Source organism: Dromiciops gliroides, chromosome 5 (genome assembly GCF_019393635.1).
Source record: "Dromiciops gliroides isolate mDroGli1 chromosome 5, mDroGli1.pri, whole genome shotgun sequence".
Lineage (NCBI taxonomy): Eukaryota > Metazoa > Chordata > Mammalia > Microbiotheria > Microbiotheriidae > Dromiciops > Dromiciops gliroides.
This window is the reverse complement of record NC_057865.1, coordinates 269339037-269360155: the sequence shown is the minus strand read 5'-3', so window position 1 is coordinate 269360155 and position 21119 is coordinate 269339037. Positions and strand designations below refer to the sequence as shown.

Sequence of the window (21119 nt, the reverse complement as noted above, 5' to 3'; positions counted from 1 at the left end):
TATATTCTAAAAAACATGTATATTGTTTAGTAGTCCCATTTAGAAGATGAAATATATCTTTTATCTCCTTTTGTTGAGTTCCCTATTTTTCTTTTTTTTGGCCAGGGAATGAGGGTTAAGTGCTTTGCCTAGGGTCACACAGCTAGTAAATGTCAAGTGTCTCAAGTCAGTTTTGAACTCAGGTCCTCCTGAATCCAGGGCTGGTGCTTTATCTACTTTGACACCTACCTGCCCTCTCCTTTGTTTCTTTCTATTAGACTTAACTAAGAGAGACATTGAAATCTCCTGTGACTTTGTTACTGTCTTTTTTTTTTCCAGTTAATGTTTCAATTGATTATTGAACTTCATTCTCCTAGTGGTTGTTTTTTCTCCTATTTGCCTTGAAATCTCTGTGGATCAGTGCCCTCCCAACTCTTTTGGGTGTCATTTGCTCTAAGGAATTCTGATTCCCTTTTCTTTCAAGACAGGATGAGTAGTCTAAATACCAAATCCTTGCTCATTATACCCATTGAAAAGTCCCATTTCTCTTTATAGAATATCTTTCTTTAGTGGGAGCATTCATCAGTGGGACCCACTCATCATTGATTTCCCCCTTTTATTCTCCCCTTTGCCTCCTTGCCCATTCTTCTGTAGGTAGTCTCTTTCCTTCTTTTTTCCTAATGAAAATGATGGTTCTCCTTGCCTCGTTGTGTGACTTTGATTTCATCCCCTTCTATCTTTTCTGAGACTTTCCTTTACTTACTATCTTCCTACTTGAATCTCCTCTCAAAAGCTTCCTTCTCCAGCAGTATTTTCAGGGCTTGTATCCTAAACTTTGACTCTGATCCTGCTACCCACTCAGGTGACTATTCTCTTCATCTGGTCTTCTTCACTGCTAGACTTCAGAGATTACATTTGTTGCCTTACTCCTCCTCTTTTGCCTCTGGGTTTCTTTTTTTCTTGAAACTGCAGTCATGTCTTATTCTTCTGCCTTAAGCCCCATCTCCCATTTCCATTGGTCCTCAAGACCTTTAGTTCTACCTCTGCAGGATCTAACACAATGCCTTTCCTGTGCCTACTTCTCCATTTTAGGGCCTCATTGCTTCTCACCTGGATTATTATAATAGCTTTCTGACTTGCTGCCAGTCTTTCCATCACTCGGTTAACCATATATCTGTGTGAGTCTCTGTCTCTGTCTCTGTCTCTGTCTCTGTCTCTGTCTCTGTCTCTCTCTCTCTCACACACACACACACACACACACACACACACACACACACGTCAGAGTAATCTTCCTAAATAGACAGCCTTAATTGTGTCTCTTCTCTACTAAAAAACTTTTCATAGCTGACTCCCCATCCCATACTTAGTAAATCCAGATTCTTTCCTTGGCTTCCTAAAATCCGACTCCTTACCTTTTTCTCACATTGCTCCCTTTTATGCAGACTTTTTTTTTCCCACCATGTTGTTCTCTTTTCCATCATGTAATGTATTTGACTCTTTGGTACAATGTAAACTCAGGTCTTTGTGACTCAAAGTAATAACTATACATTGTTTATTAGGAAGCCATTTATTTAGTACACTCACTTATCTGGAATGCACTAAGGATTGAGAAGTAAACAAAAGGCTCACGAGTGATCAAAATAGTCGTTGGACTGTATTCCTTGATCTTTTTAGGCTCACATTTATTGAACATTTATTCTTATTTTAGTTACAATTCTAATAAACTTGATTAGCTGGGCTCCCAGTTGATGGCAGATCAGAAGCTTTCACTCATACATTTATTCATTTGATAAACATTAAGTGGTAAGAGGTGGGTTTAGCATTTGGGAATATGATATTAGAGGCAGACCAAATTATATCTGACAACTTGACATTAAAGGAACAGAATGCAAATAATCAGAACTCACCTTTACCAGTTTGTAGCCATTTACTGTAGGGGCAAATAGTATTATGTGCTCAGTGACCTCTGAAGGTTTCACTGCATTGCACCAAATAAGTGTTTATAATTTTGACCTTGAGTCCTTCAGAAAAAAGTTGGTTATTTCATTATTATGTTTAAGAAGGCAGGGAAATATACAATGGATTTTAGGAAAGTTTCTACCCCAAAATTAATTTTTTTAAAAATTCTGTTTAATTAAATAATACTTCTCTTAAAAAAATCCCTAAGTGATCCAAATAAGCAAGGTGGTATATTTAAATATTGTTTTTCAGTCAGTGTTTACAAGACTTTGGAAATTCATTGGATTAGAGAATAAATTTGAATATGACCACTTTTAATGAATTTTAACAATATATTTTGTTTATAATTTTTATTATTTATCAAGAGAACACCTATCAAATGCTCTTTACAATTCTTTTAGTTCATTTATCTTTCATAATAATTTTTTTCTTAAAGAGATAGAAATAACCAAGATGTTAGATTAGTGGTTCAGCTTCACAGACTTTTAAAATTGCATAAAACATTAGGCACCATACCATAATACTATACATTTGGTAGTATTAGGATTCAATTAGTGGGTTTTTTTGTTTGTTCTTATGAGGCAATGAGGACTAAGTGACTTGCCCAGAGTCACACAGCTAGTAAATGTCAAGTGTCTGAGCCTGAGGATTCAATTAGTGTTAAAGTGGATGGAATAATAATGACCTTTTCAAATGAGCAGGCACTATTGCCAAATCCAAGATAGTCACTACATATTTGTTGAAAATTTGTTTTTAAAAAGCAACTGAGATTGCTTGTTTTTTGGTAGAGTTGCTTTGCTTTTACATGAGATAATCTTCATATTTTCCACATCTGTTTCAGTAATCATTGGTTTTGGAAGACTAAAATATTTGTAAGTTCGTAGTGATGCAAAATATTCCATTGAATTTGGCCCATCTTGTCTGTTAGACAAACATATTAAGTATTCTTGTTTTCATGTCTTAATGTGTTAAAAGCCATTTGGTTCTGATTATTATATGAAACAATTTTAATTACATTGCTTCTTTACCTGCAATTTTCCTGTAATTGGTGTCTTTGTTACTCATATTTTATTGTTTCTTTGGTACTTTGTGCTTGCTAAGTAGAGACAAATTACTTTATGCTTCTGTCTTAGTTTCTTTACATGTAAAATGGCGATAACTACCTCAAAAATACAGAGTAAAGAAATAGTAACGCTTATTGAAATAATAGGTCTGGAAGGTCTCTGAACATTTAAGTTGTGCACTACTATAAAGTGGCAACAGCAGGAACTTGTTAAATATAATAGAATTATCATTTAATTGAAGTGATGTTTTGAATTTAATTTGTTTTCCTTAAAGTGTTTTTCCATAGAGTAGTGAAGTTAGGGATTGGAGGTAGGGAGAATGCTGCCCTTTAAAGCTTACTAGGACTTGAGAATGGGTTGGATCTGATTGTCTTTAAAAACATTTAGTCATAGTTTTTCCTATTGAAAATGCCTTTTCTCATTCTCAAAGTGTTATCTTTTTAGATCTGCATAAAGATTTAAAAAATTCCAGGCTAAAAAACTGACATTATTTGTGACTTACTCTTTATCTTTGTTTATTGTTTTTTTAAACCCTACTTTTTTTTTCCATTCAAAATTTTTTAAGTTTTTTCCATATGTGCTGTCATTACCTCGAAAGTTTCTTATTCCTTTTAGGTTGATCACAGAATCACAGATTTTGAATTAGAAGAGCCTTCCAGACTCCATTTAGTACAACTCATATCTGAACAGGAATCCCTTTATAGTGCACCCAAAAGGTATCCAGCCTTTGTTTCTAAGACTTCCAGTTGAGCATTCCCTGAATTTCTCATCTCTTCTCAGGGGGTCTCTAGGTTATACTCACAACACTATTATTTATTAGCTATTTCTCCTGCAGTTAAACTTAAGCCAGATACATTCTACCATTCTTTCCACTCATGTGGAAATGCAAGAACCAGAGAATGTAGCTTCTTAATAAAAACTTCTACTCATCTCCCCCTTTAGTGGCAGAAATGGGGTGAGCTTTGAATAAGATTTGCCCTTTCAGAAACCATATTACAGCCATGGGTCCCATCCCATTAATTCTTAGTAATGCCGGTGTGCCTTCATTCATTTTATTCCACTCCTATCTTGAAATCCTCTTTATTTAAATTCTACTCATCTTTCAAGGCCCAGCTCAAGGCCCATCTCATGGATAAAGCCTTTGCCAATAATCCAAACTCACCTGAATCTTATTTGTCTATAATTGTAGTACACTTTTAGTAAATAGTTTAGTAAATAGTAAATAGTTTAGTTCACATGGTCTTACATTTATTTAGTCCCTCTGTTCACGTCTACTAGATTTTTGGTCTCTAGTTAGATTGTAAATGTCTTAAGGACGGCATCTTTCTTTAAAAAACCAAGACAGGGGCAGCTAGGTGGTGGAGTGACTAAAGCACAGGCCCTGGATTCAAGAGGACCTGAGTTCAAATTCGGACTCAGACACTTGACACTAGTTGTATGATCCTGGGAAAGTCACTTAACCCTCCTTGCCCCGCAAAAAACAAACAAACAAACAGAAACCCTTTCTCAACTTCTTTTGTTTTTATGTCAATTTCATTTTCACATATAGTTGCCTCTACCTCCCTACCCAGCAAGCCTTCCCTTTTAACAAAGATGAAAAAAATAAAAAGGGAAAAAAGCTGCTCCTCTAAACAAACCAGCATTTAACCTGTCGCCTGACAATTATCCATCACTTGTCCCCACCCCTACAAAGAGAGAAGGGAGGTACATGTTCTAATTCCTTCTTTTGGACCAAAATCAATTATTATAATTACACAGTATTTTCATTTTTTTCTCTTGTTCTTTGCCTTTTCCATTGTTTTAATCATCCTGTCTTTTCCTGGCTTTGCTTACTTCACTCTTCATCATTTCACGTCTTCCCATGCTTCTCTGACTTCTTTATATTCACCATTTCTTTTTTTTTCTTTTCTTTTCTTTTTTTTTTGCGGGGCAATGGGGGTTAAGTGACTTGCCCAGGGTCACACAGCTAGTAAGTGTCAAGTGTCTGAGGCCGGATTTGAACTCAGGTACTCCTGAATCCAGGGCTAGTGCTTTATCCACTGTGCCACCTAGCTGCCCCCATATTCACCATTTCTTATGGCACAGTAATTCTTTTGCCTCTTTGCACTATATGCCCAGACCTGGGATGATAAGGTCAAAGGAAATGGACATTTTGGTCATTTTTGAAGCATAATTCCAAATCTTATGCCTTAACTTTTCTCACATTACTCTCTTTTATTCAGTCTGTTTTCCCACCACATTGTTCTCTTTCCCATAGTGGAATAAATCTGAATCTTTGGTAGAATGTAAACTCACGTCTTTTCAACTCAAAGTAATATCGAGGGGCAGCTAGATAGCACAGTGGTAAAGCACCGGCCCTGGATTCAGGAGTACCTGAGTTCAAATCCGGCCTCAGACACTTGACACTTACTAGCTGTGTGACCCTGGGCAAGTCACTTAACCCTCATTGCCCTGCAAAAAACCAAACCAAACCAAAACAAAACAACAAAAAAAGTAATATCGATACTTTGTTTATTTGGAAGCCATTTATTTAGTAAACTCAATTATCTGGAACGCACTAAAGGTTGAGATAGCCTCACCAGGAAGTCATGTATGCATTAGGGTATCTGACTTTTGTTAAACAGCCCCTCTTACCTTTATTACTGCTTGTCTGGTCAGTTTGAGGTGAAACTTCCAGAGTTGTTTTGGTTTGCATTTCTGTTAATGATTTGGAGCAGTCTTTCTTGTGTTGTTAATAGTTTGCAATTCTTTTTGAGAACTTTCTCTTCCCTTCCTTTGAGCATGTATCCATTAGAGCAGTTGTTCTTACCCTAGGATTACCCATGGATTGTAAGGCATCTATTGGTTTAGATTTTAGAGGGTTCATAAACTTGAATGGGAAAAAAAATTACATCTTTATTTTCATTAACTTCTAACTCTGTGGTTCATTGTTTAGGTTTTGATGGCTTTTTCTCCTGTCTCCTCCCACACCCCATGTGGTCCCTTTTTCTACTTGGGTTACCATATCCTTATTTGTGGATTCTCTGTCCATAGGAATATAATTTTTGGTTGCTTATATTTTGTAAGACATTTTGGGGTTGGGGGGCTAGATTCTGGGGGGGAATCCATTTATCTATTTATTCATTCATTTTATTTATTTTTTGGTGGGGGCAATGAGGGTTAAGTGACTTGCCCAGGGTCACACAGCTAGAAATATATTTATTTCTTAAAAAAGGTAGGACAGTTTAATTTTTGTCTTGTGCACTTTTTCAATTTGTGATTTCTTGAAATATAGCTTTGGAAAAACAGGCTTTTAAAAAGACCATTGTTTTTTCAAAAGGAGCTACTTAACTGTTTAAAAACCTAAATCACTCTGGTTTTCTTTGAATGGCCAATAATAACCCCAACTCAAGTCTCATGTAGTTCTTTGTTTAGGTTTTGATGGCTTAGAATGAAAGTTACTAGCAATGGGTTTCTGTTCTGGGTCTTCTCTTCCCTGACTGATAGTTTTGTGATGGTAAATTTGGCCATTTTTGTCTCAATTCTTACCTAACCCTTAGTCCTTGAATGGGTGTGGCCTCAGACAAATTGAGACCTAGGAAAGACCCTAATTTAGAAAGGCCAAGGTTACCTACTGCATCCTGGGCCATTCCCAGTCATTTTGACTTTTGTCTTGCTATTTGACTTTGATGAGTCTGGAAGAAAGAGTGAGGCTGATGACTTTGAACAGCTCTTCCTCATTTAAATCCAGTTCACAAGCAAGTCAAGACATCCCCCTCATGATGTCATCGGACCTCTTCTAGAACAAAGGACAAACAATAAGAACTTCTAACTGAAATCTCACATTTTCTTCAGTAACGAATTTTTTAAAATTCTGATGAGTCTAGTAGGTTTTATCAGACTCTCACAGTGGTCTGTGACCTAGAAGAGGTTGGGACCCCTGCATTAGAGAATGGCTTTTGGATTTATTTTGTTAGTTCACTCTGGGTTTTTTTGCTTTTTTGTTGTTTTTTTTTGGTGAGGCAATTGGGGTTAAGTGACTTGCCCAGGGTCACACAGCTAGAAAGTGTTAAGTGTCTGAGTCTGGATTTTTGAACTCAGGTCCTCCTGACTCCAGGGCTGGTGCTCTATCCACTACGCCACCTAGCTGCCCCTCCCTCTGGGTTTTTGATATCAGTGGGTCTTTGTCTTTTTTTAGTTCAACAAATATTTACTAAATGCTTACTTTGTTCAAAGCCTGTGGTAATCACTGAGGAATTAAAATTAAATTTAAGAAAGAAGTAGCAAAAATACCCATTTTCATATTTTTAAAAAAATTTGTTTATTTTTCCATTGAAGAATTTTTTGTTGCTTTTTTATTTTTACTTTCCTTTTTTGCCTTTCTTCATTAAACTCACTAACATCCTCACAAGTCTCCCACATAGAAGCCTTCCCTGCTTACAAATTATGTATAGTCAAGCAAAGCAAATGAGCACACTAGCTTGTTTCTGAAAACCTTTCTCATTCTGTGCCTCTAGTCTATCACCTTCATGTCAACGGTGGGAGACATGCTTCATCATCAGCCTTTTAAAGTGTTTTAAAGTGTTTTGATTGCCGCATTTCTTGATCAGTGTTCTGAAGTCTTTCAGAGTTTTTCTCTCTCAATATGGTCATTGTTTCATTTCTTTTCCTAGTGATTTTGCTTATTTCACTCTTCATAGACATCTTCCCAAAATTGTCTATGATATACATTGAAATTCAATAATGATTAACAAGAAGAGAGGATATTCCAGCTAGAGCTAGCTAGCATTTATAAAGAGGCTGCAAATGTGCCAGACACTGGGCTAAGTGCTTTACAAATATGATCCAGTTTGACTCCTTACTACAAGGCTGAGAGGTAGGGAGGAGGGAATAAGCATTTATTAAGTACCTGCTTTGTGCCAGGCCCTGTGCTAAAGTGCTTTAGGAACATATTATCTCACTTGATCTCCACAGCAGCCCTGGGAGGTAGGTGCCATTATTTCCCCCATTTTACAGGTGAGACTAAGTGAGCCACCTAGGAGTTACACGGCTAGTAAGTGTCTGCGGCCATATTTGAACTCTGGTCTTCCTGACTGCAGGTCCATTGCCATTCATCGCACTCCGTAGAAAACGACAGGAGGGACAGATATAGTCTAGTTTGGCTCTGCTGTAGAGTTAGCACTGGGAAGAGTGGGAAGAAGTAAAAGTGGGAAGGCAGGGTGCTGCCAGACTGTGGAGCTATTCCAGGGGATGGTGTTTGGAATGCTTAGGAAGCCTTAGGGAGGAATGTGTACTTAGGAAAGAGAAGTCTGGGCGTATTGTTAAGGATAAAGTGGAGAGGCCATTAAATTAGTCCTTGTGGGTAGAGAGATGCCTGTCTGAAGAGGGGGATATCATAGAGATTGAATCAAAAGGATTCACTAACTTTGGATAGGAGAGTCACAGAGAAGTGTTGGGGGCACTTGCAACCCGGATCAAGGGGGCTAGCTCACTCAAAGAATTGGAGGCTCATCATGGATCTTGTAAAATAAAAAGGTTTATTAGGAGAGAGGAATATATGGGGGAGGGGCAGAATCACTATGGAGACTACTGTCCACTTGGGTCAGAGGAGAGCTGGTCTTTTTGTTTATAAAACGAAGAAAGGGGAGGGAATTAAAAGTAACTGGGAGGGAAGGGCAAAATTGGGAAGGGTCAAATGACTGGCAGGAAATGTTTTAATAATGGGGCATCACATCTTGCAGGCCTTGGTATTCTGTGTACCAGGGATCTTCTTCCTGAGGTGGGGGCAGAGCTGCTTTTCCCTTTGGAAAGTTTAAGGATTCCTTGGGGGTTGGAATCTTTAGGTTTCTTGGGGCGCCACTACAGAAGGAAGAGTCAAGGGTAACACCAAGGTTTCTCTTTAGATAATAACGTGGGTGAATTGGTGGTGTCACCGATAGAGTAAGGGAAGGAGCAGGAGGGTCAGGGTGTACTCTGGGCTTTAGTAAACCTGCTTTCATGGGGCTCTGGGCTTTTGGGGGAAAGGAGCAGATAAGCACCATGTTGTTAATGGCATAGGGAGTTAACGTGGGACCGTTTCCAGGAGTGTTTTTATTTTAACAAAAGAAAATGCTTTAACTCTTAGTAGTGAGTTGCACCGGAGGATTTTTCAGGTATGGGGTGGGGGTGGAGGAAGCTATTTCTGATGGGAACAGTATTGTCAGGTGTCCCTCAAAATATGTAAGTGACCACTACTACATGGTTTTGGAAGCAAATAAAAAGATTTATAGACTCCATCTAATTGAAACTTTTTTCTCTTTTTAAAAAATTTCTTATAGACCCCAGGGAGAGTTGGCTCTCAAGGTTCTGATTCTGATTCATCAGCAACACCTGGAAATGCCTTGGATGTCAACAATGAAGGCTCTTCAGAGGTATGATAATATTAATGTAGCAAAGAAGTTAGTATTATTCGGGGAAAATAGCAAATGTTTCAGGAAACAATAACAAATGAAACATCTTATAACAAGGTTCTTATAGTGTTGCCAAAAAAATTGGACTGTGCATTTTGAAATCATCCTTGTAGATATAGCTGTGCTTAGTAGATCACATTCTTGGGCAAGGGTGTCAGGTAAGGGCTTTTGAAGCTTTGAAAAATGAAGCTGGAAATATGGCTTGTCTATTAATGACTCAGTTCAATCTTGTGATTTCACTTTTATGAAATGATAACATGTCTATAAAAATCACCTTGTAACTGTATGGTATTTGTTTAACTATATGTATACTGTTAGCAGCTATGGGGACTAATAGAAATTTAACTAATTTGTAATGCTCAGGCATTATTTGCTGCCAGCAATTTCAGAGTTGTTTTGATTCACATTTCTTTTACTATTAGAGATTTGCATTATATTCTTATAATAAGCTTTTCTTCAGTGATGATATGGTAGTAGTATTGGTTGGTAACTAAGAGATTAGTTGTTTGGGGGAGACTTGCAATCTGGATGGGGGGGGTGGGCTAGTTAACCCAAAGAATTGGAGGCTCATCATGAATCTTGTAAAATAAAAAGATTTATTAGGAGAGGAATATATGGCCGGGAACAGATCACCTTGGTGACTGTGTGAGGCAATTGGGGTTAAGTGACTTGCCCAGGGTCACACAGCTAGTAAGTGTTAAGTGTCTGAGGCTGAATTTGAACTCAGGTCCTCCTGACTCCAGGGCTGGTGCTCTATCCACTGAGCCACCTAGCTGCCCTGTCTTTTGTATCTTTACAAAACAAAGGGGAGGGAAGGGCATTACTAAAAACTAGGAGGGAAATGTAAGGGGGGGGTATGATTTTGGAATAATGGGGCATCAGTAAGATATGCAGCACCCATCCATATCTTGCATATCAGTGTACCAGGGTAGTACTCACCCTTTCCTGAGATGGGAGGCAGAGCTGTCTCTCCCCTGGGAGAGTTCAAGGATTCCTTGGGGGGCTGGGATCTTTAGGTTTTTTTGGGGTCCCACTGCATTCCCATAACATTAATGTAAGTAAATAAAGACTACAAAAAGGAGCCCAAAAGTTGTTGAAAAGTCAACTTCACTGATTGATTTAACTTTTAAAATTCAGTTATTACTTCAGTCCTTTGAAGAAGTAAGTGAACATGTAGATAAAGAACTAGTAAATGTAATTTACTTGTATTTTCCAAAAGTCTTTGATGAGGTTTGTTAACCTATAAATTGAGGAAACAATCAATATAGGAGAAATAAGATCTTTAATCAGGGCAGAGGAACTATAACTTGTGATATTGTAAACCAAGAAGCTAGGACTACCCAAAGATGGGGACTGAGGAGGACAGGTTTTTTATTGGGTAACAGAACCAAAGGGAACCTGAAGACTGCTGGGGGTGGGGGGGTGGGAAGTCGTGTACAGAAACTACTAACTACTTAATGTAAATGAATCTTTGACAAAAGACACTATAGAACTGCTCCAGAGTTAAGTATAGATGCTACTTAACTCTAAATAGAAACTACTTAATGAAGTTGGACCCTTTTTACATAATAACCTAAAGTCCTGGGAGTAAGGGGGGATCATTTTGCTGGGGGGAAAGTCCATAAATCTATCTAGAGTCTGGAATTGACAAAGATTGGTTAGCCCCAGGCAATTCACCTGCCTGGGAAGGGGGGGGGGACTGGGTGGGGAATCAGTTCTCAATAAATTTTGTAATTATCAGGTTCCCAAACTAAAAGATACTTAAATACATATATAAAACTGGAATTATGGAGAATGTTTTATGGATCAAGAACTAGCAAACGAAGTCAAGAAATACTTACTTAGACAAGGCACTGTGTTTGGGAATGATTCAGAATTCAGAGTAGTATGAGGCAGGCAGACCCTGCCATTAAGGACCTTAGTTTTATTGAGATTGAAAGTTACATAATAGAAAAACCATTTAAATATTAGTTAGTAGCTACTATGTGACAGGCACTGTGGTAAGTGCTAGAGATACAAAGAAAGGCAAAAAACAGCCCCTGTCCTCAAGGGGCTAACTCACTATCTAATGAGGGAGACAAGCAAACAAATATGTATACACAAACAAGTTTTGAAAATTAAATATAGTTTTTATCTGCCTGTCTCCTACAACCAGATCAGAGAAATTAATATAATCATCTCCTACAATTTGTTTCTAAACCTGTCCTCTTGCCAAAAACAGATCAGAGAACATGGCTAAAAACCAGATCAGAGATAGACAGAAAAAACAGAATACCAATTTAATTTTGCCCCAAGAAGAAATACAACATAATTATGTTGGAGACCCCCTCCTCAGAAGGGAGCTCAGAGACCCCTTCTTTCTAAGGGTTTTTAAGGTTTCTTTGCTCACAGGTTACAGAGTATGAGAAATCAGTAATTGTCTCCTCTCAATGTGGATATAACAGTCAGTCATACTCCCCTGATCTGTTTGTAGGACAGAGGTCTCAGATCCCCTCCTCCCCCTCAGGTTAGCATGGTCACATGGTTCAAGGAGCCCTGGTCTCAATTAGGTCCTCTCCAGAGTTCTGTCCATATAAGGAAGTATAAGGTCCACTCCTGAATTATGCCCATACAAGGAAGAGGGGTAGTAATACTGCGTTCTGATTAGCTTGTTTTTGTGCGTAGATTGTAACCCCGACCAGTGATGAAAAAGGGGAAGGTCCATTTGTGTTAGGGACTAGGGTATAAAACAGGGCCTGCGAGCCCCCTTTCTGGGCACCCACTAGCTGCACACTAGGGTGCCTCTTTCTTATGAGAAGAAAATAAAGCCTTTGTCACCTCCTGCTGAGTTCCTGAGAATTATTGAGAAGAGGATGGATTTTTCCCTCACACAGAGTAACTTCATTAGCATGATACAAATCAACCCAAAGCAAAAGCAGTTTATCAATTTTAGTTATAACAAGTAAGGAGGAAATACCGAAGCATCATGATAACGTTACAGGATTCCAAAAAAGGGTTTGGCAAGGATGAGGACACCCAGATGTTCCCATAAGATAGGGACTTAACTATCCTGAGGAAAGAAGTCACCAGGTAGGGACTTTTATCTGCCAGCTGTCTGGGTTCAGTTTGGAGTTCAGTTGAAGGGCAGTTTGCTCCCAGGGTTTCATAAAAAATACTTTTGGATAATAAGGCACCTCCATCCAATCCAGGTGATCCATACATTCATATTAACACAAGCTATGTCTAAGATAAAAAGGAAGTAATTAATAGAGGGGAGGCACCTGAATTAAAAGGGATTGGGAAAGGCTTCCTATACATGGTGGGATCTTAGTTGGACCTAGAAGGAAGCCAGAGAGTGGGGGTAAGGAGGGAGGGCACCCGAGGTGTGGAGACAGAGCTGAGAGGTGCGATGGCTTGTTCTTGTGATGGTGAGGAGCTGGTGCTACTGGATTGAAGAGTAACTGAGGAGGTATGAGGCATAAGAATGGAAAGGCCTGTGTTGTGGGGAGTGCTAGGTTATGAAGGGCTTTGGATTCTGGAGGATTTTCTATTTTATTTTGGAGACGATAGAGAGCCACTGGACTTCCTTGAGTAGGTGGAGTGACCTGATCAGACCTTACTTTATGTAGGAATATGAGTTTGGCAGCTGAATGCAGGATGGATTGGAGTATGCAGAGACTTGGGCAGGCAGACCCCTCCCCCCCCCCCCCCAGCAGGCCTGAAGCTATGAGAGGGCCTTTTCTGGGCTCCAGGAAGTATCGGAGGGGAGAAGGGGACATACTTGAAAGATGTTGCAAAAGTGAAATCACATCCACAGACCTAGGCAACAGCTTAGATAGAGCAGGTAAGGGATATGGTGGGGAGTCAAGGAGAATACCTAGTTGTGTGCCTGGGAGGATGGTATTGCTGTCTGTAGTCATAGGGAATGTGTGGGGAGGGGCAGGGAATAGGATTTAGAGGAAAGAGAATGAGTTCAGTTTGGGATATGCTGAGTTCGAGATGTTCTACTGGACATCCCATGCTAGACTTATTGGCACAGAGCGATTTTTCATCAGGGGAGGAATACTACACTCATTGTTGACTCTTCCAGAAGAGCTCTCTAGGCAGTTGGTGTTTTAGCCAAACAGGCCAACCCAGTTTGGTGGGGGGAGGAAATGAAAGCATTATTTCTTTAATAATAACAATAACAAATATTAATAAGCATTATTCTTTAACAACAACAACAATAATAATTCTATATGTTTCTACTGAACTTTGTACTTTTCAAAACTTTCATATACATTTGCCTATCTGTCGTGTGCCTTTACTTGTGATACAAACATGAATTTCTGGCCAGTGCACCTCACGAAAGGCCTTTTTGTAGTTTCAAGTGGTCCATAGGAGTGACATTTTATATTTATTAAGCACCTTTTATATGCAGGGTGCTGGGGTTGGGGAGGGGTTGTCATCTGGATGTTAATCTCTAATATGCAGATTACAGTCTCTGGTATGGTCTAGGAGAAAGGATATGGCATACAAAAAATACTTAAAACTCTTACTCTGAACTATATTCTAAATAAATTATAATACAAATTGTTATATGAGAGCTGAAAAGGCTGGTCATTACTCTTGGAGGCTGAGGGACTAGGCTTTTATGGAAGAGATGATTTTTGGGTTGGGCCCTTTTATGGCAAGAATAATTCAACAAGGAGTCATGAGTAGGAAGGCATTTTAGTCATAGTGAATGTACTAAACAACACTGTGGACAATTAAAATGATGAAGTGGTTGGAGTACATAGATGAGGATAGGTGAACAAAAATGAAAAAAATTTGAGTCAGGAAAAATGAAGAGGGGATTCGAGTTGAAGTTCTTAAATTCATAAAGGACATATATGGATAAAACATGGATTTATTTACTCAGCAAATTCTGGACTACTAGCATGAAGTACCTGACTCTTTGAAGCCCTTGCAGGTGATTTTAAGGCCAGTAAAAAGGAAGTGTCATCATCCATAGCCATTGTAAACTTCTAGAACTTTTAGTGACAAGTGGTCACATGAGCAGACAATATAAACAGGGTTTAGAGAGATTCCTGAGAATTGTCCATGACATGTTAAAGGAAGAAAGATGATTTGGAAATAACCCTATTGTTCGGAGAGAGATGAAGTGGAAGGGAGCCATATCTTCTGTGGGAAAGATAGTGTAAGGGGCTAAAATTCTGGCTATACTATCTAAAATCTAATGAAGTAGTCGCCAATAAATTACAAGCAAGGAGGGTATTTAAATGTTTGAGTATTTATTTATTACAGAGTATTAGGATTCAGAGAGAAAGGTAACAATCTAACTATTTCTAAGAGACCCTATCATCCCACCCACCATGGTGCGGTCAGGAACCCAAAAAAAGACAGAACCCCTCTGCCAGCATCCGCTTCTACTTCGTGTCCTCCTCCCAGAAAAGGAGGCTCTTCCAGTTGATTGGCTGGTAGCCTGATAGACTGTACCCACGAGCAAACGTCACTTCTGACGCTAAGGACCTTGACCACAGGGCTTGCCCTCAGAGGCCTTCACCTCATGGTGGGCCTTTGCTACCAGTAAGTCTCCAGCAGTGGCGTCATTCCAATTGTTGCAATAGTTCATATTTTGTTATATTCTCTTAGTAATAAAAATGTTAAGCTAACTTAGTATTCTTTACCTGCTTGTCTTATAATCAGTGTTCTCTTTTTTTTTTAAAGTTTAAAGATTCTGAAGGCTGTCAGTTTACCACTTTTCAATCCATGATCACCTAAAATAGGTGTTTTTCAGTTAATTACATGGAATTAAAGCTGAATAGAAAAGATAATTTATAACTGCCTTATTATTTCAAGGATTTAGTTCACTTTGGGGAACCCAGTTGAGTTCTGAGTTATTTGATAAAGACCAGTTCATCTATCAGGATTTCTGTTTGCATTTCTCATGATGATCACATCTAATTAATTGCATACACTAGGTAATTAACTGTGGCTATGTAAAATCTGTTCGATGAATTCTATTAGGCCAATTTACTGGACTGCCTTTTCCAATACAGTCCATTAACTTCCCTATACTATAAGATGGCTTTTGATTTTAACTTTTTAATGTACTCCATTGATTAACAATGAATTACTTAATCCTATTTGGTTTCTTATAATCCATGACCTTATGCTATAATCTTGTTATTATATCTTTGGATTGAGAATTGGGCAATCTGTACTTTTTAAAGTCTCCATTTTTCCTGGAGGCTAGATTGCCTAAATGTACAATCATGGCTCTCTCACTTTGATGAAATGGACTTTATGTTCATTTTAAATCAAACAGTAAGATGAATGCTTTGGAGATTTTATTTTATGCTACATTAAACAGATAGACTTGACACTTCCCCCCCACCCCCTTCAAGACTGCCATTACTAGCTATGTACATCTTAATTCAAATGCAAAATAAACGTGCTTAACAAGATCATTTTCAGTCTTTACTTGAGCATCTACTGATGTTTTCACATTTGGCATTATTTCATGATGTATATTGTATATATACACTTCTCTTAACCTCATTAAGTAGTTGGTTTTGTCCGTTTAAATGTTGAAATTTCTTTAGTGGTCTTAGGGTATCTCTATAAGAGTCTGGCCAAAAACAAATAAAAAACTGACTAAGGGGTATCACTGATTTTTGATAATTTCCCCTAACTTAAGGAATCTGTGAATTCCTCCTGGCCTTCTGGGAAAGTGATTTTGAATCAGGACAGAACTGTTCTAGAGCAGAGCTGCTCCAGCAATGGCTTAGTCAAGCAGGGCCTGTGTAGAACCCTACTATAATTATTAGTAGGGAGAAAAGGCGGATTCTTTTATTTCAGCCCTGGAACTTTGAACATTTGGGTCAGGAACCCCGGAAACTTACAGTGTCATTTGTTATCTATCTACTTGGAGGAATTGAACTATCCTACCTTTCTGACCTTCTGAGAATTCGTTTGAATAAGCAGATGACCCATTGAAACAAGTTTTCGATTTGATCTCTCATGCAGGTTTATAGGCTCAGAGAGATATGCTGTCATATCATTATCACCAGTATTTAATAGGACTTAACAGAAAGACACATACAGTAAATGTCAATACTAATTAATTTTGGCATTTCACTTTAAGAGCAAACATATTTCATTGATGTTGGTACTTTCCTTCATTGATTGTCCATTGCCCTTCCATATGTTTTTGCCCATTCCAGTTTTGTTGGCCTGCCATTAATGTAGATTAATGACACATTAATGTAGATAACTCCCAAGGGTCTGTCTTTTGACCTGTTACATTTCTTTCTGTACTCTCTGTGTCCATCTTGTTTAATATCACAACTTCAATTATCACCTGCATGCAGATCTCTAGCTTTAGTTTGACTTAATTTCCACACCCGAACCAACCAGCTGTTTAGAGGATACTATTACCTGTCTAAAATTGAGTGGACTTCCCGCCCCCAACTTTTTTCTTCTGACTTTACAGTGCCTCTCTGTAGTACTTTCCCATTGACCCCAGCCTCCATGTTCACAACCTTGGTGTCATCCTTTGGCTGTTACTTTACCTCATCTTTCACTTGATCAGTAACCAGATTCTGCTGTTTCCACCTCTGAAATAGCCTCCAGTTTTATCTTACTGCATCCTGCATTGGTATAACCCCTCATTATGACTGGCTCATTCTAGTGCAATAGCTGTTTTGCAGTTTTTTCCCACTGACCCCCTTCTCCCACTTTGATAGCACTGCCAGAAGAATATTTCACTGGGATAAAGTTGGAAGTGTCATTCCTTTGCTTAGAAATCTTTAGTGGTTCTTTCTTGCCAGTCCAGGAGAGTTGATGCTTTGGCATTTGAAGGCCCTCCATGACTTTTATTCACTGACACTCGAGCTTTTTTCTGATATACTTTTCTCTTAGAGCTCTCTGCTCTGCTAAAATTGGACTGTCCCCTACTCTGAGATTTGTATAGACTGACTTCCCATACCTCTGTGCCTTTGTTTGCACCTTTGGAGTTATTATGGAAACTGCTTTTTTTTTTTGCAGGCAATGAGGGTTAAGTGACTTGCCCAGGGTCACACAGCTATTAAGTGTCAAGTGTCTGAGGCAGATTTGAACTCGGGTCTTCCCGAATCAAAGCTGGTGCCACTGCGCCACCTAGCTGCCCTGAAACATTTTTTTACATGGAAACTAGCTGACCATTAGAAGGCTAATGGTGGACTTGTATTTTAATAGAAAGGTAGACCTTGGCTAGTTTGGCAGAGGAGGTGAATTATAAAGATGACCCTTTGAGTATAGTTTTCACTTTTTTGGATTAACAGTACTCAAATTTTATTTCACTTAATGTTTTTCTTTGAATTTCTAATTTATTTCCTGTCTTTCATAGCTTTGAGTTGACTTTAAAATAATGTGTGAAGTTTGTTGTTTCACAGCGGCATCATCTGTCCACTTTGCATGAAAGGCTGTGTAAATGTGACTGCTCTGTTAGAGCATTAGGAGCACAGGGAGCAAGAATTCAGAGGTCAGGCCCTTTTAAATGACTCTCTTGTTACTGGTGGTCTCCTACTATTTTGTTTTCGTGCAGTGATAGTCTTCTCAGAATACCTGGACCTCTCCATTGATTGGCCGCTGCTTAAGCTTTTGTGGTCCAAAGGATTGTGGGCTGCTTTAATCATGCACACCAAAGTAATGTATGATAAGCAAAATGGAAAATCTGCTATTATTACTTATGTTTTGTGGATGCTTTCTTTTGTGAGCTTTGAAATGTTAAAAGGTTTAAGATAATGTTTTTATATAACTTTATCCCATGAAACTTCATTAATGAGTTAAAAACTATTTTCCTTCATTTTTGTTGGCAAGGGTAACAGTTTTTAAAAAGATTTCATTGAATCCAGGTAGATGAATTTGTTAGATTTTCTAGGTAATCTGTCCCTCAGACAATCAGTGAAAAGGAGGTCACTCGTCGTGAGTGGGTGCTGTCATCTAGAGAAGTCCATTCAGTTAAATTTCATAAATATATGTGCAAGCTTTGCATGAGGTCCTATCTATAATGTAAAGATAGTCATAGTTCTGTCATTGAGCTCATAAAGTATTGGGGTTGGAAAGACAGAGGACATACTTAATACCTAAGCCTGGCAAGAGCCTATGATTACCCTTGTGTGGGAACTTACTCCATTTCAACTGTTTGTAGTTTGTAGTCTTATTGAGTTGCCTGAAGTTTACAGGGCTTGATCTGCCCATGGTCACACAAGTAGAAAGTGTCATTGGCAAGGTTTGAATTGAGACCTTTCTAACTCCAAGTGCAACATTTCTTCTATTATGCTATGCTGCCTCTCATACAAATAATTATAGTACAGTATTTAAGTGTCACAAAGAGCTAAGTTTGGCTCAGAGGACTCTGTTAGAGTTAGAAGAGACTGTAGAAATTATTTAGTCCAGTCCATTATTTTATAAATGAGACTGATTTCCACGGAAGTGAAATGACCTTGCTTAAAGTCAAAGAGCAAGCTCTACTCTGTTCCAACCAGTTCTTGTTCTGAAGAACATGGGATCATTTAGAGAAAGTTCTTTAAGTTTTATCTGCGGCATCAGGTATCGGTAAGGAAATAGTGGAAAAGCACCTTTGGGATGATATTGTGGAGGGATGTGGTAGGCAGTGGAGAAGCATTGAAAGTGGGAAAGGTGGCAGAGTAACTAAGAGTTCTCTGCTCTTGGAAAATTAATTTGGCAGCAGGGTAGAGTATGGTTTAGAAGGGAAGGAGACTGGGCAGCTAGGCGGCGCAGTGGATAGAGCACCGGCCCTGGAGTCAGGAGGACCTGAGTTCAAATCCGACCTCAGACACTTAACACTTCCTAGCTGTGTGACCTTGGGCAAGTCACTTAACCCCAATTGCCTCACTAAAAAAAAAAAAAAAAAGAGCAAGGGAAGGAGACTAGTGATGGACAGAGAAACACGTTAAGCTATTGAAATGGTTTTGAGAGAGTGGTAATTAGGGCCCATACTAGGGTGAAATCGGCGACTATGTTGCTATATTATGTCAATGAGAAAAGGGAACAAATTATTTTTTAGCCTATTAAATTAATGAGGAAGTAAAGTTCTTTATGCCATGAAGGTATTGAGAAATAAAGCTTTTTGTCTTGTTAAATTAGGGAATTACACATTCAGTAGAAATTCCTCTAATTGTTCAAAGGATCACACACAGAGAAGACTTGCAGTAAAAACTTTCCTGGACGGCAAATGACAAATCATATACAGTATATACATACTTAGACCCCCGTATGTATGTATATGTGTGTATATGCAGGATTGGGGCAGGGGAAAAGACAATGGCTATAATGAGAATAAAAAGACTCTGTGACTCAAGAGATCCAGTTCTAGTTTATTTCTGAATACAGTCTAGGTGATGAACTGTGTATTGCCTGAAAAACCTTCCAACCCTCCTGAAGATTGGCCACTGCACAATGAGATTTTTTTGCCACATAATTTGTGAATTATTTCTCCTAGAGATACAGAGGCATGATCTGTGGTGGTCGGAGAAAGAACCTAAAACTGATGGAATCCCAGATCCTTGAAACTGAAGTAAGTGACCCCATAGCATTTTCAATTGAAAAGCTGCTGGAAAATAGATAAGGCAGCCTTGAAGTATGGTCAGTATGGTAGAGTTTGCCCAATTCTGGGAACTGTTATTCCATATTTCAAATTGGTCTGAGCAGAAACTTAAGTGACTAAGGTTTTGCTAAGTGGTAGGAAAATGAGAAAGCCAGAGAAGGGGAAGTCTTACAGTGATTTTGATTTAGTAGGTGGTTTGGAGTATCTGGTGATGGGGTGGGGGTCGGGGGAGGTGTTGATGCAATTAAGTAGTGTGGTTGTTGCCTTTTGGTAGTATAAATCAGGTGACAAAAGTACAAGGGGACCCAAGAGAAGATATTGCTTTTGACAAAACAAGGCTAAAAACTTTGTAGTTTGCTTTTAAACTGGAGTAGATTTACTTACTGGTGAATAGATATTTCTACTAAAAGAATTAGTAGAGCTTAGACAGAAAACACTAGAGCCATTACATCTATAAAACTCTATAAAGTTTAAAACCCAGACTGTAAAAAAGACTCTTCTATATATCTTGTGGCAGTTGAAATGAGCTATGTCCTTGATGATAATGACTGTTTTCAGTTCTGGAGTGTTTTTTGTTTTTTGTTTATTAGGAACACAGTTTCAGGTGTTAATATAGTCCCACAGATCTATGTAAGATAGGCAACAGTATAAAGGAACAATCTACTCATAAATGCCTAAATGTCCAAGGAATAGTGCTTAGTGCTATAAGAGAGGTACTCAATTTTTACTCTTGCATTGGTTTAGACCTAAGATCAAATTCCCTGGCTCTGCTCTGTATTAAGATACCTGGTGTGACTTTAGCATAGTCACTACAACTCCTTGGGCCTCAGCTTTTTCATCTGTAAAATGAAGGGCTTGGATTAGTGATTATCCAAGGTCCCTTTTAGCTCTAAATCTGTGATCCTAGACATTTCAAAAGTGCGATCTCTAAAATGGAATCTTATATGCTGAGAAATGTTATAATAGCTTTGCATATTCTAGCACAGTGCTGGGCAGATAGAAAGCACTTAATAACTATTTGTGGCATTGGGGAAACAGTTTAAAGTTTATAATTCATGGAAGGGAAGTACAGCTAGGTTATTTTCAATGAACCAAAAGCATTGACTCCTTACTATA

General features: G+C 38.5%; 1 protein-coding gene across 1 annotated transcript in view; it reads left to right on the top strand.

The window, feature by feature from the left end:
- LOC122729033 (early endosome antigen 1-like) overlaps positions 1–21119 on the top strand; it is a 44672-nt gene that overhangs the window by 13601 nt on the left and 9952 nt on the right. Inside the window, exon 2 of the mRNA XM_043967700.1 lies at positions 9299–9391. Within this exon, the coding sequence (XP_043823635.1) occupies positions 9299–9391 (93 nt within the window). The remainder of the gene's footprint in view (positions 1–9298; positions 9392–21119) is intronic.